Source organism: Urtica dioica, chromosome 1, assembly GCF_054948205.1.
Source record: "Urtica dioica subsp. dioica isolate 48M chromosome 1, U.dioica_male_clone48M_v1_H2, whole genome shotgun sequence".
Taxonomy (NCBI): domain Eukaryota; kingdom Viridiplantae; phylum Streptophyta; class Magnoliopsida; order Rosales; family Urticaceae; genus Urtica; species Urtica dioica.
Window position 1 is genome coordinate 9,936,333 of NC_142756.1, and position 23,382 is coordinate 9,959,714.

Sequence of the window (23,382 nt, forward strand, 5' to 3'; positions counted from 1 at the left end):
TGAAGATTCGGTCATCATTCTAAATGATATGCTTCTACCACTTACAGATGAAAATAGTTTGCTATGTTTACCTTTTAGATATGCTTCTACCACTTGCAGATGAAAATAGTTTTGCTATGTTTACCTATTAATCAGGTTTATCCAAAAATTATTTGAATGCAGCACTTAAAATTTAAATAAATATACTAATTAATCATTTTAATTAAACACGTGCTTCGCAAGTGACACAAACTAGTGTAGTTACAAATGCTGGGAGAATTACCCAATGATTTTATTTATCTATGACTTTACACCAATGATTGTTGGACAGTCTTAAAAATATGAAAACCAGGACTCAGCTCGAACTCACGACCACATCGAGTTAAACAATCCAAGGTGCTTTACAGAATCTTGGCTACGATAAACAATCATATACATATAAGGCAAGGAAAAAGGAGTACCTGTGCCTATCAGTCCACTCTTTATACGTCAATTTGCATCTTAAAACATCAAACCATTACAGAGAACACGCAAATCACAATCAAGAATGGGACCGTTTTCCTCACCTGGCAGCGTCGCGTCTCAGCTGCGAGAAGATTTCGCTGGCGGACATGTCGGAGAAATCCGCGGTGTAGGTCCCCGATTGGTCGTCGAAGTCCGGAATTCGAGCGGCGTCGGGGAGAACGAGGGCGGCGGAGAATCCGGAGGCGGTGGCGGCGGTGCTGTCCTCGTGCGGCTCTCTGGGGGCGGGGGTGCGCTGTAGCTGCAGCGCGTACTCGAGCTCCCAAATCACGTCGCTCATCGCGGGCCTCTCGGGCCCCTCGGCGTGCAAACACTTCTCGGCGATCTCCCCGAACTTCCTCAGCGAGTTGGCGTTGATCTCGCCCCGGATCGCGGGGTCCACGGCCTCGATGAGCGCTCCCTCGCCCTTGCACTTCATCGCCCACCACGCCAGATTGATCTGATCCCTCGGCAGCGTCGTGTCGATCGGCGGCCGAGCGCAGAGGACTTCTAAGAGGACCACCCCGAACGAGTACACGTCGGATTTCTCGGTGAGCTGGTTCGTCTGGCAATACTCGGGGTCGAGATAGCCCATCGTGCCTTTCACCACCGTGCTGACGTGGGTGGTCTCGGCCTCCTCGGGCGGGCCCGCTTTCGAGAGCCCGAAATCCGCCACCTTGGCGACCATGTTCTCGTCGAGAAGGATGTTCGTGGATTTCACGTCGCGGTGGATTATCCGCCCGGAAGACCCTTTGTGGAGGTAGTTGAGCCCGCTCGCGGAGCCGATGCAGATCTCGAGCCGCTGCTTCCACGGGAGGCTCGGCGACGCGTTTCCGTAGAGGTGTTCTCGGAGCGTCCCGTTCTCCATGAACTCGTAGACCAAGATCATCTCGTCCTTCTCGTCGCAGTACCCGATCAGGGACACGAGGTGGCGGTGCCGGATGCTCGACAGGACCGTGATCTCCGTCCGAAACTCGTCGAGGCCTTGGCCGGATTCCAGGCCGGAGCTCCGCTTCACCGCCACTCTCGTCCCATTTTGGAGAGTCCCTTTGTAGACGCTCCCGAACCCGCCTTTTCCGATCACCAGCTTCGAGCTGAACCGCCTCGTCGCGGCGTTGATCTCCGAGAGGGAGATTCTCAGGCCCAGGTGGAGATTCGACACCGGAGAGCCACTGATTGTTTGCTCCGTGACTCGGCTGTTCGAGCCTCCTCCTCCGAACACCGCCGCCACCACCGGTCCCCAGCTCGACCGCTCCGCCGATCCCTCGTCCCGATTCTTCTTCATCTTCCTCCGCTTCACCGCCACGAAAAACACCGCCGCCAGAGAGACGAGAATCGCGAGACCGCCTATCACCGCCCCTGCCACAACGGCAGGCTTCACTTTCCCCGCCGCTCCGGCTATGTCATCTCTCTCGAAGGGAATCGAAGACGAGCCTTCCTTGACCTCGAGTATCTCGAGCCCGTTCAGAAGCGCATTTTGTTCCTCGTTCACCGTCGAAGCTCCGATGCTGATTTTCAAGGCGCCGGAAAAATCCTTGTCCACCATGAAATCGGCGTACTCGGGTTGGCCGAGCTCTGGTATATTGTAGTCCTTCAGCTTCAAGGTGTCATTTATGTAGAAATTGAAATACAAGATTGCGGTGTTGAGGCTGATGATGTCGCAGAAGTGAGCTCTCACGACGTGACGAGAGCTTTTGTTGACGCTGAAACTCCAATTTATTTTGGAGCTGTTGTTCAGGCTGGGACTCTCCATCTTCCTCGCAGTTTCGTAAACTAAATCTGGAGCTGCGAATCTCGATTCTTCCGAAGAATAAGACAAAGGGCCTGAGACCGATATGTTCGTGGATGAGTCTTTATTCTGAAGATACGCATCGTCGGAGTTCCAATTTCTCCATAAATCGTCGTTTTCGGGTTCGATTATATCACCACCGACATTGATTCTGTAAATCGTTTGCAATACAGGAGGGGAATCGAAAGTTATAGTATTGTTAACCTTGTCGACGCCGAATTCCACCGGAGGAGCGGGGAAAAACTCCACGGCGTTTAGAAAAGCGATCGACGATCCTCTCGGCGTGAGGTAAAGCCGAAACCTCGTAGAATTTGCCGATTTCACAGTGACGAAGAACTCTTTAACCAAAGGTTTAGCGCTTTCTTTCCCGGAGAAGCCGGCCAGCAATAACAGCCCCGGCGAAGTCGAAACGTCGAAAATCGCCGAGGAGAGATCATAGGAAGAAGACTTAAAAGCAAGGAAATGAAGGCGTACTAGGTAAGACGACGAGGGATTAGGATCTCTGGTGTCGAAAGCGTACGAAGACTGTTGTGTGAAGATTCTCGCCGTGCCGTAGATATCTGCCGCAGGCTGACCGGAGCTTGCGACAGAGGTGTTCTGCTTCGTGAAGACGACGGAAGAGCCTCGTTCCTCGTCGCCGGTGAAGCTCCGGCCAGTTTGGTTCACGGTTCGGTCCGAGCCACAGTTGATGAAGTACTTGTTTGGTACATCGTAAGAGGAAGAAGAAGAGATGAAGTGGACGAGGAAAAGGAAGAGAGAAAAGAATGGAGAGGCTTTGATTCTGGTTTTACCTAGCTCTTCCATTACGTATGTGAGTTTTGCTCTGGATTTCAGACTCTGGAAAACCAGGTATTTGCATTAGTGTGTTGGATTGAATGAATGATCGTCGAACTTTCCTTTGTAGATGAGTCCAATGGCTTTCTAGACGTTGACTGGGCAACTGGGAGTCTAAATTATTGCTGAGTGAGCGAGTAAAAATCTCTTTTTAAAATAGAAAGAAGAAAAAAAATTATGAATTGTTTTCGGTCGTCTGTTGTGGGTTTTTAATTCCATTCAATCATATGGGTCCGCAACGGGCAATTGTGTCCATGTGCATTTGTGATAAGGTATTTTAATGTTACATACTTACATCATGTAAACATGCAAATGTCTTATTATTGTAGGAACTTGCATCCAATAAAACAGTTTATCAATCGCAAATGGTTAAGCACACAATTCAAATTCAAACAATAAAAAAAAACAAAAAATTATAAAGAAACGAAGAACACCAAGAATTGTTAATAAGGTTAGGCGTTAATGAGCTTAATCTCTAAGAACTCCTCTAGATCTGAGAATATACCTCTCACACTCGCTCAATCTCTTCTCTCTCTCACAAACAATTTTTGAGTTTTTTTTCTCACTTTTTAAGTTTACAAAAAAAAATGGGTTCGGTGGCTATCTAATCATATGAAACGTTAGAAATTTTGAAATAACCAACGTTTCGTTAATTTTTTATAAATAATCACGTAAATCTATTTACGTTATCAAAATAATAAAAAACGCAAGAGGAAATGATTAGTAAATATGACTATTTACGAAATATTTATAATAGTTTTTAGCTATTTACGAAAAATTTACAAAACATTGGTTAAAATGCAAACGCTTATATTTATGTGGCTTATATCGCTAATTTTTTGAAGAAAAAAAAAATAGAATGAAAACGTAAAGTGAATTACAAAGCCTTCTAACTAAACGTGGCCTAACGGTAGCGGGACGGGACGGAATCCCCGCTACCGTTAGGAACAGTAACGGGAGTCCCCTGCTATTGGGACGGGACGGGAGTCCCGTTAATGGGAGTAACGGGATACGGTGATCCCGTTAGTCCCAGACGTTAAAAAAAAAAAATTAATTTCGGCCGTTGGATCAAAGATCCAACGGCCCAAAAAAAATAGCCGTTGAAAATTGTTACCGTTGTATTGGGACGGGACGGGAGTCCCGTTAATTGGTTGCACTTGTCTCAAAACGCCCCCGACCTAAACACCCAATACTCTTTCGATCCAAATTATGTTGCTCTTACTTTCGGCCATTCGGAATTTACCGTAATTTCAAACACCCAAGTGCCATACTACCCTCAAATGGATCCCGAGCAAGCCTATCAAGCTCAAATTCCGCCATCCGAAGTGGCTTTTGAAGCATTTCAAGAATTCGAGCAACATTATCGTGAATCCCAAAATCCAAATGAAGAAGAAGATGACGATGAAACCCAAAATCCAAATGAAGAAGAGGAGGAGGAGGAAGAAGAAGACCTACCACCACCACCACCTCAACGTCGAAGTCAAGTTCCACGATCTCGACAACGTGAACAACAAGAGGAGACACAATAACGACGACAACGACAAGCACGACAACAACAACAACAACAACATGAAGGTGCTCAACAACAACAACAACCACCTCAAAAACAACAACCACCACGACGTCGTGCTAGGTCCGTTGTGTGGACGTTCTTTGAAAAGGTGATTGCGAACGACGAAAAAGCCGGAAAATGTCACAGTTGTGGCAAAATCTTCAGCGCTCACAACACAAGAGTCGGGACGTCGCTACTGTGGAATCATCACAGGCACTGCCAGGGGAATCAGTCTGGAGTCTCGTCAAGCCAGGTAAGTCACATCGATCCTGTAAGCTTTAGACGTGATTTAGTAGAATATTTTGTTTCCACCGATTAATCTTTTAGTCATCGAATCTCAAGGCTTCGTTAGATTCATGAGTTCTATAATTCCAAACATTCAAATAAGGGTAATTAAGCTAAATAGCCTCCTGAAAATGGCCAATTTATTTTTAGCCAACGTTCTGTAAATAAGTGGTAAATAGCCAGGATGATTTATTTACAACAAATATTGGCCGAGTATACCCTCACATTTTCCCGCCCACTATCTTCCGGGTCATTAATCAAGATCAGCTCTAATATTTAGATATTAATGCACGCGAAAATCGAGGAGTAATTAAAAGAGGCAGATGCGTTCACATTACCACACGCAACTGCTCAAATATATTTTTTCAAAAAAAAAGGAGCCCCAAAAAATCGCGAAGAGGAACTGCTCAAATTTGAACCGGAAAAATAAGAGTCAACTCCTTTATTTACAATCGAAACCGAAATCCAGAGGAGGAAGCGCTGACGAAGAAGAAAGAACAGAGGTTAGTAAATAAATCAAAAATACGATTTTGTTTCGTTCATTTTTTTATAAGTGGCTTTGCATGTCTATGAAATCGACAATATTTACAAAATCGCTGTGGTATAGAACAATGGCGAAGAAATCCCCCTCAAAGGCAAAAAAAACAACCTGAAAAGAGCCAAGAAAAGGGGAATAAATCAAGTCGGGGAAAAACAAATGCAAGAAGGGTAAGTTTTTTGTGCCGATCTTTTATTTTCATTGTCGATAATGTTAATAAACTTGAAGAATTCAAACTTATGTTTTAAATCATAATAAATGTATTTAGGGTACTGACCGCTTGATTATAATTTGAGAAATACAACCATATGATATTGGGCTGAATGTAAATGGTTAGGAATTTGTGGTTGTTCGAAATACATATAATGAGTTCAGGTTGTAAATAATAGCGTTGTGTAGATAAGGTTGTAAATAATAGCGTTGTGTAAATAATGTTAATCTCTAATATATGAAATGAGATCGGGTTTAAATTTTTAGATGATTTGATTATTCTGTTTGTGTGTAGATAGGGGAAATGATTGTAGAAAGGAAGAACTGGGATTTAAAACAACGAATCATTGTTCATTCATCATTCAACATCATTGAAACCCTCATGCCACTCCTAGAAACAGAATACCAACAGGAGCTGTTCGGTCGTGGGCCATTTGCTCATCTTCAACACCTTAAAGGCCATGTATATCCCAAAAAACTCGCTCATTTACTCGTGCTCAGTCAAGTAGAGTCCGGGAATGTTGATGAACTCCATTTCAATGTATGTGAAAACATATTGGTTTTCAATATTTATGACTTTGAGTTAATATCAGGTAAATGTTTTACTTCCCTAGTTGCTGAGAATATCAAAAAGTATTTGTAAATTGTGAAGTTATTTACAGTTTAAGGAATGTTATTTACAGGGCTGAATTGCGAACGAGTGCCACGTATACACGACAAGCTACGCTCCGATAATCCTTTGAAGGATGAGTACTTCAAGGTGACAGGAACACAACGTGCACAATTCTTACTTGGCATTCTCAGCGGCAAATTTGGAGGTACGGACGAAGAACGAGTGGCACTTATTAACCTGGCCATACTAGAGACGATGATTCTGCCTAGGGAACGGCAAGCTAAAATTCCCGATGACCACTTAAAAATGGCCATTGACACAGAATTATTCACAAGTTATCCGTGGGGCACGGTTAGCTTCAACGCTCTATGTCATTCCCTAAAGAAATCCAAAAACTATGCTGCTGAGAAAACATGATTCAATATAGAAGGCTTCCTACATCCGTTAATTGCTTGGGCATATGAAGTCATTCCAGAGTTTGAAGCCCAAGGATATGCAACTCGTACAAAAGAAATGTCCATACCTCGACTCCTCAAGTGGAATTTCAATTACAGCCCAGAGTACGACGAACTGCAACAATATATCTTCGACAATGACACGGTACTTGAAATCATATTAGTAATCTCTAAGTTATTCTATGTAATGTTAATAGTTGCTTGTAAATAATTGTTGCTTTGTTGTAGCTGCGCATTAATCCAGTAAATGCTACTGAAGAAGAACAAGATGCTGGGTACATAGAGCGATTAGACGCTGTTAGTCCCGAGCCTGCCCCAAAATCTGTTGAAAAAGGAAAAGGAGTGGCTAGCAGTTCTAAGAGTTTGGAAAGTGATACAACAATCAACTCCTCAGATGATGTTCATATGAAGTTGGAATACGCTCTCCAAACAATAGAAATGCTGAAGAAACGTGTCGAAGCGGCGCATGAAAAGTACGACACCTTATTGGATGTATTTCAAGTGTACATCCGTAAAGATTACAATGAAACAACACCACAACATCCCAAAAAAGAACAGGTAGTAATTTTGTAGTTATTTTTCCAATTAACAAATAAATAACAATTATATTACAGGTCTCAAGTGGTACAATGCATACTAAGACATCTGAAATTCCAAATCAAACTCCAATTGATGTTCAGGTACGATATAGCCATTCCGTGTAAATAAGTAACAACATAACACTGAAATATGTGTTTAACCATCTCTACCCTTATGTCTAACAGGATACACCACCTACCAATCAACCCGAAGTAACCACACCTGTGCAAATCCCAACAACAAAAGAGGTACACTATACTAATTACATTGGTTAACATATAGTATAATATCGTAATGTGGTTATCAATTTACAGGTACCAGAAGTTAGGAATGTAGCAAAACCAAAGCCAACTCAAGTGACACTAACGAACATGGTATTACGTTGAGCATACTATTGACATAAACATTTGTTAGCATGCATGTTATTCACATGGTATATACATTAAAGTTTTACTGTAATAATCTGTTAATGGTATACTTATTTACATCTTATTTACAGATGCTACGAAAAAGAGCTTCAAAAGTGGAGCCAACAATTCCTGATACTGTGTCTATGGTACAAAATATAATTTAATTGAAGTTACAAAAATGTCGTATAATTTACAAGCAGGTCGTTAACAAATTTTTTATGGTAGGATATTTCACCACTACTTGGAATGGAAAAGGTAGCACGTTATAGTCCGGTACGTCAAATAAATATTACGTTGTAATATGGTGCAGTTACATTAAGACTAACAATGACTTCTAACAGGATGATTTGCAGAAGCTACAAGATGATTGAGTTTTTACCGTAAATGATGTGTTGAATAGCATTCCTAACAAGTACGAATTTGAACAACTTCCACAGGTTGTTCAAGAGAGTGTGGCCCAGCAAGAAGTTCTGAACAAGCAAGTTTACAAACGCTTGAGAAAGAATGGCCAACCAATTCCAAAGCGAACGATGCCAACCACAAATCAGCCACCTCCAATAGTGACCAAAAATATCCAAACCCAAAGTGTTGACGTACACAACCCGCAGGTAATATTATCATGTTCTAAAATAATGTTAAAAATTGGTGAATTAATAGTTGTTAATTTATCATATTGTGATTATTTGTAAATTAACAGGTTGTTAACAAGGTCACCGATGATGGAAAGCAAAAAAAGATAGGAAGGACGTTGCCAAATCCACAGCCTGTCACACAACGTCCAAAGCGGACATGTAGGAAATCAGTGTTCACTACCTCACCATACGTCACCGAAACTAGAAGTAAGAGGATTGAAGAAGGAGGTCCTAACAAAGAACCAGATGGCGAGAACAAGGATGACATGGCAGATGAAGAAAGCAGCCAACCATCTTTTGATATTGAAATTTGAAAATCTTTTATTTACTAAACTGTAGTATAATTGCTCCTAAGTTTTCTTTTGAAGAACATAGCTACTATGTCACCTTTGGCTACTGCATGAATGTTAATTTTGGGTGTTAAGGTCGTTGATAGAACCTCTTTTACGAATTAGATTGGAATATTTTGAGTATTGGCTACTATGTGGCCATATTTTAGCTTTTCAAATATGTTAATTGAAGTCTTATTTACAAGCTATTTACATTTGTATATCGTGTCGAGTTCTGTTAATGTACTTCTTATTTACCATAAATTTACATTTTAAAAACCAGTTTAGTTAAGTCTATTTGAGTAAAAGAAGTACAGAAATAAGTTATTTAATGAATAAACTAATGTCATAACAACATATTCAAAACATACATGTGCGTGTGCGGCTTTATTACATGGATAGAAAATAATTCTCATGTTCTCAAGATTAACAATATGCATAAAACATCAAATGTTCAACAAATAAACAAGCAATTATTCAAATATCTCGAAAAATGTAAACAACACAAACTTCAACACAAACTTCATCTAATTAACAAACTATCTTAGGCAACCCCTTTTGTTATGACCATTCTGGCCACATTTGCCACATCTTTGATTGTACGGGTGGAATTTTTCATGCTTCGACCGATACCTCTTCTCTTTTGGTCGCCCAGCTTGACGTTTATGAATGGGAGGCTTAATAACTTGAGCGTCATTAGGCAGCTCCCAGTCGCCTTCATGAGAAATAGGGAAAACATCTTTCTCATACGTGGCAGCGAAGTATTCTTGACTATAATATGCTGGCACAAAATCAATAGGACGTAAATTTTTCCTATATAAAGCCGCACACGCATGAGAACATGGAAAGTCTTCAAGCTGCCAATAACAACATGTGCAAGTTCTAAGAGAAACATCAACAACTCGGCGAATTGCCCCATCAACAACTTCAAATTCATTGTCGTTAATGGCATTAACCTGCAGTTGCGTGTAAATAAATATTGTCAATGATTGTAGGTTCAAAACTATAAATGGGTTAATAGCTTGTAAATAATAATATGCTGTTAATAGGTTGTAAATAATAATACAATTAACATAAACTAGAAAAGATGTAACTCACATTCATAGATCGAGCCGCCTCCTGCGAATCAAAAAGTATCTTGAACCCAGTTCCTGTAAGTCCTGATTGCATCTTTGGAATTAGATCCCTCTTCTTGTGGATCCAATTTTGAATTAAACTTCTATAACTCAAAACAAGACATGCAACCGGCCAGCCTCTTGCTTCTCGCAAAACAGCATTCAAACACTCAGAGATGTTTGTGGTCATAACATCGAACCTCTTCCCCTGAAACTTGCTCCTAGCCCACAGCTCTGGATCGGCTTTGAGAAGATACTTTTTTATTTTTACGTTGTTGTTGGAGAGTATATTAAGCCAATATTCAAACTCTCTTACAGAGTAGGCTTTAGCACATCTATAGAAAAGTGGCTGAATGTATGTTTTACCAAATTTTGTCTTCACATTACACCAAAGATGTTGCATGCATATAGCAAATTTCGCCTCCGGGAAAACATTGCCAACTGCCTTGTAAATTGACTTGTGCCTATCCGAAACAAAAACCAAGTCTTTTCGAACACCATACACAATTCGAAGATGATTCATAAACCAAGACCAAGATTTGTCATTTTCAGAATCCACAATACTAAAGGCTAATGGAAACAAATGATTATCACCATCTAGAGCAGTGGCCAAAAGTAATGTACTATAGGATTTGCCTTTCAAGAAAGTACCATCAACAGATATTACTGGGCGACAAAATTGAAATCCTTGAACAGAAGCACCAAATGCCAAAAAGAAATACCTAAATGTCCCATCAGGTTCAATCTCGGTCACAGTATAAGATCCTGCAATACATAACATTTCAAAGTCTGTAAATAAGTCATTGATTTACAACAAGTTCATTAAATAACCAGAAAAAGTCGAATCCATATTGTAAATGTATATAGTATTTACAGACAACATTTATAGTAAATAAGCTATAAATAAAAACCTGGATTTTTGCCTTTCAAAAAAAAAAAAAAAAAACCTGGATTTTTCTCTTTGATCATTTCACCAACTAGTGGTAAATGACTATATGACTCTTCAAAATCACCACGAAGATCCCTCAAAGCTTCTTTACGACCTTTCCATGCACGAAAATATGTTACCTCCACATTAAATCGAGTCCTCATAATTTCAGCCACACCAGAAGGCGTAATTTGATTTTCCAATGACCCGCGAAAATCATCTTTGACGCATTTGCTAATAAGAAGAGACGATGCATGTTTATTCTTGTGCACAATAGATTTACCATAACAGGTATGATCTTTAACATATGACCTTATGACCCATAATCCAGAATTCTTGCAAACCGACGCATTTAACTTTCAGGCACACTGCATATCCGAACAACCAATACTATAACGCGTTTTACTGGATCTCAACACCTTGAATTCAAAATTGTTGCGAACTGCAGTCATGCCAATAGCCATTTGAAGTACATCTTTGCGTCTAAATACGTTATTAACATTAATTTCAAAATCCATAGGAAAATTCCTCAAATCCGGTTCATCATACAAAATAATTTCTGCCGGAGGTTCTTCATGACTAGAAAGAGGCAATAAAGCTTTCGACGATTCATGGCATTGTTGCTCAAATAAATTCACTGAAAAAAGGGTAAACTTGCATGAGAAATCAATTACCAAAACTGCATAAAAATATCAAAAACACATACCTGAATCAATTAGAGAAAAAGACTACCATTCATCCATGTTTTGGGACAATTTATTTTCAGGGACAAAATTTTTTTCAAACGTTGAAACCTGGAAAATAAAAAGTTGAACGACTATTGGCGGCCAAATTTATTTGAATAAGCGTTCACAAATAACAACTGAATATATTTTCAATAAATATAATTACTATTAACAGATATCCAGAATATTTTTTGTTACAAAATTAGAAACTAATTACCTAAAATGATGCGTTCATAATAACTGCATCCACGTTATCAAAATTATGCGTTCATAATAACTGCTTCCACGCTTTCAATAACTGCATCCACGATCAAAATAACTGCATCCACGTTTTCAATAATTTCGCCATTTTGAATATTGAATAATTAAAACTTGGCGAAATTTTTTTCAAAATTCAAACAAAAAAAGTGCCTAAAATAGAAGTTACAAAATCGGTCAAACAAGGGCAAATAAGTAAAAAAAACCTTCTTAAATGAGCTGCCACGTAATCATCTAGGCTATTTACGGATTATTAACAAAACGTTGGCCAATTTTAAATTGCTAGACATTACGTGGCTTACGCAACCAATTTTTTGTTCAAATAATGTCTAGGAAAGCCTTGAGATCCGATATCCTAAAATGGTTTTTAGGAGAAAAGGAACAAATGAAACACACAATATCATCTGGTAGGTATAGCGTAGCCTTAACCTCGGATATCTGGACAGGTCAATCAAAGATGGATTTCATGAGTGTTGTAGTGCATAATATAGACGACGATTGGAACCTCAACAAACGTATCATAGCCTTTAGGAGGATAGAAGGTTCTCACACTGGTGAAAACATCTTAGACATCATAGTTAGTGTTATAGCTGAGTTGGGTTTGACCGATAGGATTATATCTGTTACCTTAGATAATGCCACAAGCAACAACGCCATGATTAGAGAGTTAAAGGAGAAACTTCATTGTGACGATACACTTTTGCATCAACGATGTGCTACCCATATCATAAACCTCATAGTTCAAGCTGGAGCCGCTAGTTATGACCCTTCGATCAACAAGATTAGGAATTACATTAGTTTGATAAATAGTTCAACCTCTAGAGTAGATGAGCTAAGAGACGCCTTAGACTAAACGGTCTCCAAGAGCGCACATTTCACCTAGATAACAAAATTATTTGGAATTCTACATTTCTCATGTTGACCAACTTTTTATCCGAGCATTATGTCGATGTTATTGTTTCTTACATTAACAGCAAACATGGCGATGACGCTATCCAAGAGTATGATATTAAGATGGTTGAATCATTTGTTTCTTTTCTCGACATTTTTTACAAAGAAACTTGTTATTTCTCTGCTGTTTACACTCCTACTTCTTTTCTCGGTCTTCATACTATGACGGCAATTGCTGTGCATCTTGATAAATATAAAAACCAAACAATTTTTGAAGATTGTATTCAAGCAATGGCAGCCAAGTTTTTAAAATATTGGGGGACTGGAAAGGTTCCATTATTATACGGTTTTGGAGCCATTCTAGACTGCCGATGTAAAATTGGTGGTTTAAAAAAATTTCTTAAGTACATTAGAAACCATTTCGAGGACCAAGATTACGTTGCACTTGATCTCGCGATGATCGTGCAAGCTTTTTATGATCTTTTCAGGGTATACGAGGCGAAACTCCTACCGCAATATCGAGCACAAGCATCTCAATCACAGACGCAGTATCCAAGAAGACACCAATACACGAATGTCTTCGTCAACGCGCCCGCTTACAGCCCATCGCCTCAACAACAAGAAGATGGGACAAGTCAGACGAGGTCGAGCCCAGCCGACGCACGGTCCCATCCGGAGATCCAAGAGTACGATCGGAACGAGTGGGTCAAACCGGATGACGAAGCCATCGACCTATTGGTTTGGTGGAGACAGAATGCGAGGAGGTTCCCGGTCTTGCATCTATGGCACAAGACATCCTCACCATCCATGTTTCAACCGTGTCATCTGAGGCGGCTTTTAGTAGCGCGGGCCGCATCATCGACGATAGAAGATGTAGCTTGAAACCGGAGATGGTCGAAGCATTGACATGTGGTAAGGATTGGATTCAGCATAGAAATCGAGCACAAGAAACATTCATGTGCTTCGATATTCTTGACGATTTTGAAGTTGATTTCGCAAATGTAAACATAAATGGTTAGACTAACTTGTATAACTAAGGGATATCCCGACCCTTGTCCGGGATAAATTTTCAAATAATTAACGAGGAAAGGAGTGCTCTTTTTCCTCGCCGTCGCACCTTTTTAGGGGTCGGTGAGGTTTTTTAGGAGGTCCATTTTTAAATTAACATTCTTCTTTATTCTTTTTTTCTACCCACTTAGTTTAAAATTCTTTCAATTACATCATTCTATATAATTATTTATAATCTTTTTAAACATTTTTTTTTCTTTTTTTAATGCCTAACAGGGTCCAAATCCCGTCGTTTGGCCAAATAACGAGAGTCCGTTGTTGACGGGAGCGGGAGGGGCGGGATATACCGCCAAACCACGTTTACTTCTAACTAATTAATATACCCAATATACAAATCTTTCCTACGCCGTTGATCTTCAATCACTTCCTGAGATTACGCCGTCATATGACTTGTAGACTGGTTATATTAGTTGTTGATGCAGCTGATTCCAACACTTATACTAACCTTTTTTTGCTGTGGATTAAATGCTTTCCTGATCCAGGAGAGTTTTATTTATTTTTTTAAGTGCATGGAGCTTTAAAACTTTTCAACAACATATATATATATATATATATATATATATATATATATATATAGAGGTTAAATATTTATGAATACATGATATATCGTATTATGCATTCATAAATGTATTTCACTATTACAAATACAGTTTTCCGGTGCGGATGACTTTTGGGTGCGACTATTCGCACCTAAAAGTCGCACCAAAAAGACTTTCAGGTGCGAATAGTCGGACCCAAAAATCAATTAAGCGCTGAAAAATTTTCGCGAATTTTTTTGAATTTGGGTGCGACTAGTCGCACCCAAAAGTGTGTTAATACTTTTGGGTGCGACTAAGTCGCACCTAAATGATCTAAAATTTATCCGCGGCCAAACTATTGGGTATCAATGGGTGCGACTTTTGACTTTTAGGTGCGAAAAAAGTTGCACCCAATGCTGTTTTTTGTACTAGTGTTTTTAGGAGATCAATTGTAGCTGACCCTTCCCATTCTCTTCCCGGAAACTTCTTAATGGATTTTCTCATACGCAACAATTGATTTTCTACTGAATTTACTTTTTTTAGCTTGAAATTTGAATAGAGAGAATGGTGTAATTTGTTTCACTTTATTATCTATATACAACCATAAACTGTATAGTTAGAATCTTAAAAAGATATTATAGTCAGAACGCTTTCAGTAAGAAGCCAGATAATATTATCGATCAAAATTGATAGCCAGGTCTTACTGATATATTGTTACCGACGCAGATATCGATATAAATTTTATAGATATTTAAAATATTACTACCAACGTATCTCAATAAAAACATTTATGGAAATATTGACTACTGACGTATATCTTAGAAAATAATATAATATATATAACGGTGTATGTAATATGTATAGACAATAATAATCAGATTGAAGAAAATCGTTTTTTTACAAGAAAACAATTCATTATTATGTTTAAAGAGAACAATAGCCATTTAATTTAAAAACTACAAATATAACAAGAAAGCATTTCTGCGTAAATAAATACAAGTGTACCTGCATTTAAAAAATAAAATAAAAATAAAATTGGTGATTAAAATCATCGATCACTTTGAAGTTCACATGTCTAGCCTTCTTTCTTCACCTCTTCGAAATTGGGACAATTACCATTTTTTATCTTCCAGCACTTTGTAATAAATATTTTATCTCCACGATTTATCTACTTTTTGTAAGAGAGCTCGTTCAATAAAAATAAGTGGAATTCGGAGATTATCAACGACAATTCCAAAAGGTAATTAAAAAAATGAGTTTCTCGTATTTTTACAATTTTGTTCTAATCATTATATATTTTTTTTTCTCACATCCGTGCATTCCTCTCATTTCATTACAACTGTAAACTGAAATATACATGCTAATGCTGAATCGGATCAACACAAAAAGCGGCATGCCGTCAAATTCAAGAGCAGACTATGTGGCCTCACGTGAGTTAAAAATTGTAGTCTTTCCGACTCTCGTCACCTGAAACAAAAGAAGAAGAAAATAATTGAGAGAGCGTACTAAGAGAGTTGGCCATGCTCATTTGAGACCGGGTGGCCAAAGCGTGGATGGCAGACTGACAAGGATCCCGTGGGCAGAGGCCTTGCATCTTGGGACCTTGCACGCTATAGCTTGGCCAAGTCCTCGTGAGTTGGGGCCTCACAAGTCACAAGTCGAGACCTTGAACATTAAGTTTGGACAAGGCCTCGTGCGCGGAAGCCTCGCGCGTCAGGGTCTCATAGGTCGGGGCTTCGCGCGCTGAGGCCTGGAGTGGCCGAGATCTTGCATGCTGGGGCCCTCACAAGAGGGACATCACGCTGAGGCCTCTGGCGTCAGGGTCTCACAGATTGAGGCTTTGCGCGTTGAAGCCTGGTTTTGCCCTGGATGGCCTTGGGCTTGTTTCTCTTCGGGATCAATTTTATGATGGATAGTTGTATTTTATGGTGTCGAAAATGAGCGTACAACAATACATTTGTTTTGAGATTTCTTCGATTACACTGAAGTACCATTAGCTAAATAAAAACAAAAACAAAGAGTAGAGCAAATCGAAAATGGAAAAACAGGCGAGAGTTCTTGGTAAAATGCCGAGAACTTGTATAACTCGTTTCTCAAATTAATACCGCAAAAGTCATAAACTTACCTGATTTATTCAAGATATATGTACCGAGTTCTCTAAACATCTATATCTCGCCAATGTATCTAAGGGTATCGGCGAGATTTTAACCATTATCACAATATTTCAAAGAAACTAAGGTACATGCAATGATGTAAACTATAGTGTGTTTGGTTGGTGTGGTAGTGTGGTGTATATAGAAAGGATTGAAATCTCGCGGAGTTCTTGTTCACTCGTTGAGGTGCGAGAGCGAGTTGCAAATAACTCGCAAATTGGTCTATTTCTTGCGAGATAGGTGATTAGCACTCAAATTACAACAAAAATTTAGTGTCTTTATTTGGGTCCTTCAGCAAGGCCCAATTGCTTAAAAAGAATAAAAAAATTGAATTATGTATATTAGGCCTAAAATCGCGGACCAACCGTTAAAGAAAGACAGTTCAACATGATTTATTACATGAAACAATGTTTAAAATGCCAACGAAATTGGCCGGAATTCGGTGGCGGTGAGCTGTCGGACCAAAAACGGCCGGCGAGACCTAATATGTCATTTTTCCACATTTTGTCGTTCGATTGCCGACGAAACGACATGTCGTTCCAGCAAAAAAAACAACCGTATTTTTTCGTTCATTCAAATGAACAAAATTCATCTCATTTCAAGGAGATTTGGCGAAAGTCGAGCGAAACGGACGACTCCTGGCAAGTTTCGGCGACAAGACTGAGCTTCCTTTCGTTTGGTGTTGCGTTGTTTGAGCACGTACGTGGCCTTCGAGTTCCACGCCGTCGTCGACAATCTTGATGACGTACGACTCTGGATGCTCCACGTTAGCAACAAGGATCGCGAGGCTCTGAGTCAACCTCGCTCTCGAGCTCCACCGCACGCTCTACGACTCGTCCGGATTGGCGATTCGTGATTTCTTGACGTTGGTTTGGAGCGCGAATCCGACGGTGGTCATCGTGGCGGAGCAGGAATCGAACCACTACGGCGGCGATTCCGGCGATCTAGTCGGCGGTGTTCGACGCCGTAGCTTCAGGCGGAGCCGCGCCGGAGAGACTGGCCGACTCCTGGCAAGTTTTTTTTTCAGTTTAAAATTTTCTTTTTGTCTATGTGTGTGGTGTTTGTATTTTGGAGAAGAAGATGAAATTTAAAGTGTCCTAGTTGGTCAAAATAAAAAATTGCCCAAGTGGGCTGAATGAAAGAAAAATATGGTATAAGCCCACTAAAAACATGCACGTATTGATATCAAATGTTAGTTGAGATAATATAATATAACAACTTGCATATAAGTAAACGTATGTATATATAAGTGTATAAGCCCATTATATAATATAACAAACTGTATATATACATATAAATAAACGTATTTTATAAATAGATAAATAAACAATAAATAGATAAATAAACAATAAATATATATAAGCCCATTAAAGAAAATTTCTTTATTAACAAAAGAATAAATAAGATATATTAAATAAATAAAATATATGTATGTAATGTCTATATGTATATATTTTTAATATATTTTATACCATATTTCCGTTCGATTTTCCATTGGCATATCGATTTTCCATCGAAAATAATATTTGAAAACGGCATTTCATTTTCTTTTTTCCACATTTTTCCGTTCGATTTTCCGTTGGCGCATCGATTTTTCGTAAATCAATAGATCCGAAACGGTGTCAAAAACGAAATTTCGAACCTTGAAACTCATCCCTATTTATAATACATTTAAATTTGTTTTGCTCAATCTTTAGGCGGGGTAGGACTTCTTAAAATTATGGCATGTGAAGTTCAAACACTTGCTTTAAAGTTTTTTTTTTTTAATAAATGCTTTAACGTATTTGGAGTTTTGGACTTTTCAAAATTTGAATCATTTAACAGTGACACGATTAATAATTAGCATATTATACAATGATACATATGTATGTTATTGTCACGTTTGTATTATATAATAACAAATTTAATTCATGTGTTATGCATATATATATATATATATATATATATATATATATCATATTATATAATATATATATATATATATATATATCAATTTGTAATCAATTTTGAAGAAATTTAGTACATCATAGTATATGTATGGAAGGTATTTTTTTAGATTTATTTGTTCAAATATTCCGGAGAAATTGACAGCAATAATATCATTTATTTGTCACTTACCAAAAATTCAAAACATAAATATTGACACATTTAGTATCCAATTGGTCACGAACTGCAATCAATTTGTGACTCAATATGTCACGAAATTAACGAACGATTTGATACTAAGGCTTTGTTTGGTAAGAAGGAGAGAAAGTAAGGTGGATGGATTATTTAGGGTGGAAGAGAAAAGAAAGGAAAGTGATGGATTGTGGTTTTTTCAAAAGTTGATTGGTATGATGAGATGAAAGATTATTATCCATCTATTTGTTGTTTGGTATAAAAAAAATATAAAAAAGAATAAATAACATTTATATATTAAATTCCATTTTTTACTCTTATAAAATACCAAATAACTGCCTATTTTCACCCAAAAAAATATTTGAGTTAATACATCTATACATAAACATATCACTCACTCTGATAAATAAAAAATAAAAAAAAACATATCACTCACGTATGCAAATATATATGTGATATAAAACATGCAAAGTAAATATATTATCTACCAAAAACATATCAAATAATGCACAAGAAATTATAATTATAAATTACCCAAACAAAAATAATTATATTTTCAAAAGGCTAATAATTAAAAACTAAACCAAAATTTTACAATAGTTTTCATTCACCAAATAGAAATTTATTAAAGAGAGAGATAAAAAGAATATATATTAAGAAATTGCAATTAATTTATGAAATTATTAAATTAATAAAAAAAAATTATATCTTCCCACAATCCTTCCAAATATGAGGGAATGGTTTTTCTGTGGGTCCCACGGATTCAAATCATTCCTACGACACTTTCCATCATTTTCTTCTTGCCTACCAAACAAGAGAAATCAATTATTCATCCGCTAAAATCCATCTATGTTTATCCATCCTTCCTAATATCTACTCTACCAAACAAAGCCTAAATGTATCAATATTTTGGTTTTGATTGATTTGACATCATTGATGTCCATTTCTCTATACTTAAATATAAAAAAAAATAAAAAAATAAAAAAAAAATAAAAAAATAAAAAAATCTGCGTAGATATACCTCGTGAAGTGCAATTCACGACACGTTACGAAATACTATGAACATTCGTCAATACGAGATATCTTCAAAAAATTAGAAGTGAGGTATAGCCGACCGCAAGAAACGAGATTTCAATCTTGTAATTAATTATTATAATAAAAAAAAAAAAAAAAAAAATCCTTGTAATTAATTGAGGAAGGGCTGTTCCTGAACGAGGCCGTTAAAACCTAGTCCTAGTTTCCAAAAACAACCCAGAATATATATATATATTTCTCCCTCTCTTTCATGAAAACGACTACAAATTCTCTTTGGTGGCTGAGGTTTTAGGTTCTTGGTCGGCAAGCGAGGGAAATGGAAAATTGTGGGAATAAGAAACAAGTGTTCCTCTTTTACTGCGACGAATGCGAAGAACTTGCTCGCAAAGTCGCTTCTCACTCTCACTTCATCACTCTTCAGTCCATCAAGTGGAGGTCTCTCTCTCTCTCTGTATATAAACTTAGATATATTGATAGATGTATATATATTTATTCGTTAGTCCTAAACTCTATATTCCGATCATTACTTTTACTCATCATGCTCTGTTTCTCCTTTTGGGTTTGTGCTTTTGTTTTTCATTTTCAACCAAATGTTAAAGGAGGGCCTTCTGTTTTTTTTTTGTTAGTAGATTCAGAAACTGTTTAAAGATGAGAAAAACAAAAGCAATTTATTTGTTATATTGTAGAAAAATATGTATATATGACGGTAGAAGTAAATGAGAAGACTTATTTCTATTCATAGGGCTTTAATATTCAATAGCTTGGGTCAGTGATGGGTTTGGTTGACAATGAAAACGAAAGCCAAAGAGGGAAAATCTATTCTAATATGGCTTTGTGATTGTGTGCATTTTGGTAATAATTAGCGCGTTTGTGGACTGGACCGAGTCATTTAACAACAAATAGTTATAGCTTGTACTGAGTTCATCGAGTGATTATGATGGGAAAGCAATTTTGTGGTGTTTCTATCAAGTCATATAAGGTGGTCTTGATATTTCCCAGGGAAAAAAAAAAAAAAAAAAAAAAAAAAAAACATAGCTCTCATTCAGTACCAAATAGTCTCTTCTCTTGCTCAAGCAATTAATTGCCATTATTGAGTCCACGAAAAAGAAATCGGTTCGGTTGGCTTGATGTATCAGTTTATATGTCTTAACCAGCTTTGTCAATTTACCCTCAAACACCGTTTGATTTACTTTCAACTCGTTGCGAGATTCTGTACTCGGAATTTGTATAAGATTCAAGCTCTTTGATCTTTATAAATAAATAAATAAAAAGATGTTGAAAGATCATTACTGCGCAGTTTTGCGGACGATGAAACAAGACACGAAATTGCAAGTACATTTCTCTGTCTTATGTAACGCCCATGAACTCCAATTTCTGTTTACGCGCAGGAGTTTCAACGACGGTTTTCCGAACATTTTCATAAACAACGCACAGGATCTGAGAGGCCAAGATGTTGCGTTTCTGGCTTCGTTCAGCTCCCCGGGAGTCATATTCGAACAGCTATCGGTGATATACGCTCTGCCTCGCCTTTTTGTCGCGTCGTTCACTTTGGTGCTGCCTTTCTTTCCGACGGGCTCTTTCGAGCGAATGGAAGAGGAAGGTGATGTGGCAACTGCGTTCACACTCGCTAGGATGGTCTCAGATATCCCCATTTCCAGAGGAGGCCCGACTAGTTTACTCATTTATGATATACACGCTTTGCAGGTTTGTTGGGTTTGGCTCATTTTTATTTTTATTTTTATTTTTCTTACTTTTTGGGGGTTTCCCATTAATTAATGGGTTCTTTCTATCATTTACTTTAACAGGGTGAGAAATTCAAGTTGCAAAAGTCCTTGACTATCACCTTCTGGTGCAAAAGTCCTTGAGTACTGTTCTTGATTTGTCGTAGGAAGTACCTTTTGTGATTAAAAATCTTATCGTATATATGTCAAATTTGCCAATTATACCCACGTTCCTAAAATTGGTAGTGATTGGTCTACTGAGTCCAAAATCTTCTTGTTCCATTTCCTATTTCATGAAGAAGTAGAAAAAAATTACCATCCAAAATTCCAAATCACAGCTCCACAGTGAGATCACGACTGAAATTTATCGCTCTTGTTTCACAGGTTCTTTTTCCCCTCAAAGTACGTTCATATTGAAACAAATGAAAAAGTGACTAGCTGATTATCTGCCGATAGATGTATTCGTTTTGTAGTGTGTATTCACTGATAAGAATTCAGATGTAACGAGTCTAGTACTTCATTTATTTTGGTAAACCATAACATGTTGTGTATATAACGCAGGAAAGGTTTTACTTTGGAGACCATGTCTTACCTTTGTTTGAGACCGGAATTCCGCTCTTGAAGCAACGCCTGCTTCAGCTTCCCGACGCTGACAAGGTACACATACACCCCCAAGAAAAAAAAAAGAAACCAAAAAAAAAAACTTGCAAGAAATTGAACGTATTTCACGTGTTTTTTTTTTAATTATTATTTTATCTACATTCTGATTATCCCTCTCAGATAGTTGTTGCATTTCCTGACGATGGTGCTTGGAAACGATTTCACAAGCAGCTGGACCACTTTCCCACGGTTTGGTCATGCAATTATTTTTTAGAGCTATGCTGATAAATAATCAAATGTGCTCATTAAGCTTCTTTTTTTTTTTTTTTTTTTTACATTTCCGCTGAACGAAAGGTGGTGTGTAATAAAGTACGCGAAGGCGATAAGAGGATAGTTCGGATCAGGGAGGGAAATCCCGATGGTTGTCACGTTGTCATTGTAGATGATTTGGTCCAATCAGGTGGCACCTTGATCGAGTGTCAGGTGCTTCAACGATACCCTTTTCGAGCCCACAAGCTCGTTGTAAATTTTAATTTCTTCTTATTTATTTATATTAATTGCGATCTGTACCAGAAAGTTTTGGCGGCTCACGGCGCAGCCAAGGTTAGTGCCTATGTGACTCACGCTGTTTTTCCCAAGCGTACGTGGGAGCGATTCGTCCACAACGAGGGTAATTTTTCGTGAAAATTTCTATTTTTCCTGTCTGCGGGGATGGACGATTTTTTTTTCTTTTTTTTTTTGTTGAGGTTACATTTTGCCGTCTCGTTTTGCTTTTTCAGGAGCCTCGGAGAAGGCATTTACACACTTTTGGACCACTGATTCGTGCCCGGTTACGGTCAAAGAATTGGCAAACAAAGCGCCTTTTGAAATTCTGAGCCTCGCAGGATCAATTGCCGAAGCGCTGCAGACTTGAAATATTAGGTCTGGAAGATGGCCAAGCAAGTAGAGTAAGAATAAAAAATTTACTGAAGATTCCAAATCGTATCAAGTGTTTTTTCTTGCGCTCTCATTTGAAGCAAACTTGTGTTATGATTTTAATCTTGTTTCGACTCATTACCAGTTGCTTTTCTTTCATGACAGCTGATTTATCAGTTGATAAACCCAGTCAATGTTTTTTTCTTCTCTCAAATAATTACTTATAACGTCTGTAGACAGGCTTAGCATATAACTAATTATTCTAAAATCACCTTAATCAACTATTATAAGTACTTCTGACCTCGACATTCCAACCTTGGTGTTTCCGACTTCGGTGCTCGGTCATTGATGCATCATCTTCTTCATGGATCCCGGTTGATCGGGATGCTTATATCGAGCAATGAACTCATGTCAATCAGGTTGACCTCCATAACCAAGCCTCAAGCAAGGATTCTGCATATCCGGCTCCGATCATTGTGGATCAGCTCCGAGTTAATTGTTCTACTTTCGCCAATCGATCCGGAATATAGTAAACCGAAATCGACCATTATTTCCTTGAAGATAACAATCTTTCTTGAATTATTGGATTACGGCAAACCGATTTCGATTATTATCTACTCAAAGAAAAATA

At 38.1% G+C, this 23,382-nt stretch overlaps 4 protein-coding genes and 1 long non-coding RNA gene across 5 annotated transcripts; 3 read left to right on the forward strand and 2 right to left on the reverse strand.

Moving 5' to 3' along the window:
• Positions 1–334: 334 nt before the first annotated feature.
• Positions 335–3,345, reverse strand: LOC149407099 (putative receptor-like protein kinase At2g23200). Its single transcript, XM_089611054.1, has one exon. The coding sequence runs from the start codon at positions 3,071–3,073 to the stop codon at positions 542–544; it is 2,532 nt and encodes an 843-aa protein (XP_089467180.1). The 5' UTR covers positions 3,074–3,345; the 3' UTR covers positions 335–541.
• Positions 3,346–6,358: 3,013 nt separating this feature from the next.
• On the forward strand, positions 6,359–6,718 carry LOC149407100 (uncharacterized). The gene has a single exon (XM_089618703.1). It carries the CDS (start codon positions 6,359–6,361, stop codon positions 6,716–6,718), a length of 360 nt encoding a protein of 119 aa, XP_089474829.1.
• A 1,112-nt stretch (positions 6,719–7,830) lies between these two features.
• On the forward strand, positions 7,831–8,211 carry LOC149407101 (uncharacterized). Its single transcript, XR_016296388.1, has 3 exons — positions 7,831–7,891; positions 7,971–8,018; positions 8,183–8,211. It is a non-coding gene; the product is annotated as an uncharacterized LOC149407101 (long non-coding RNA).
• Positions 8,212–9,245: 1,034 nt separating this feature from the next.
• LOC149407102 (uncharacterized) lies at positions 9,246–10,790 on the reverse strand. Its single transcript, XM_089618712.1, has 4 exons — positions 10,769–10,790; positions 9,805–10,586; positions 9,578–9,662; positions 9,246–9,487 (listed from the first exon to the last, which is right to left on the reverse strand). The coding sequence occupies exons 1-4, from the start codon at positions 10,788–10,790 to the stop codon at positions 9,246–9,248; spliced, it is 1,131 nt and encodes a 376-aa protein (XP_089474838.1).
• An 8,850-nt stretch (positions 10,791–19,640) lies between these two features.
• LOC149407103 (ribose-phosphate pyrophosphokinase 4-like) lies at positions 19,641–23,004 on the forward strand. Its single transcript, XM_089611071.1, has 7 exons — positions 19,641–19,950; positions 20,904–21,219; positions 21,798–21,893; positions 22,017–22,085; positions 22,191–22,319; positions 22,410–22,506; positions 22,616–23,004. The coding sequence occupies exons 1-7, from the start codon at positions 19,832–19,834 to the stop codon at positions 22,747–22,749; spliced, it is 960 nt and encodes a 319-aa protein (XP_089467197.1). The 5' UTR covers positions 19,641–19,831; the 3' UTR covers positions 22,750–23,004.
• The last annotated feature ends 378 nt before the right edge of the window (positions 23,005–23,382 follow it).

What these genes read in the sequence shown, in the direction of transcription:
- LOC149407099 (XM_089611054.1), bottom strand. Translation starts at nt 3,073, where the DNA reads ATGGAAGAGCTAGGTAAAACCAGAATCAAAGCCTCTCCATTCTTTTCT.
- LOC149407100 (XM_089618703.1), top strand. Translation starts at nt 6,359, where the DNA reads ATGTTATTTACAGGGCTGAATTGCGAACGAGTGCCACGTATACACGAC.
- LOC149407102 (XM_089618712.1), bottom strand. Translation starts at nt 10,790, where the DNA reads ATGATCAAAGAGAAAAATCCAG. An exon ending in GATCAAAGAGAAAAATCCAG is followed by an intron (nt 10,587 to 10,768) that starts GTTTTTTTTTTT and finishes TATGTATTGCAG; the next exon opens with GATCTTATACTGTGACCGAG. An exon ending in AGGCGGCTCGATCTATGAAT is followed by an intron (nt 9,663 to 9,804) that starts GTGAGTTACATC and finishes ACGCAACTGCAG; the next exon opens with GTTAATGCCATTAACGACAA.
- LOC149407103 (XM_089611071.1), top strand. Translation starts at nt 19,832, where the DNA reads ATGGAAAATTGTGGGAATAAGAAACAAGTGTTCCTCTTTTACTGCGAC. An exon ending in ATGATATACACGCTTTGCAG is followed by an intron (nt 21,220 to 21,797) that starts GTTTGTTGGGTT and finishes TATATAACGCAG; the next exon opens with GAAAGGTTTTACTTTGGAGA. An exon ending in GCGATTCGTCCACAACGAGG is followed by an intron (nt 22,507 to 22,615) that starts GTAATTTTTCGT and finishes TTGCTTTTTCAG; the next exon opens with GAGCCTCGGAGAAGGCATTT.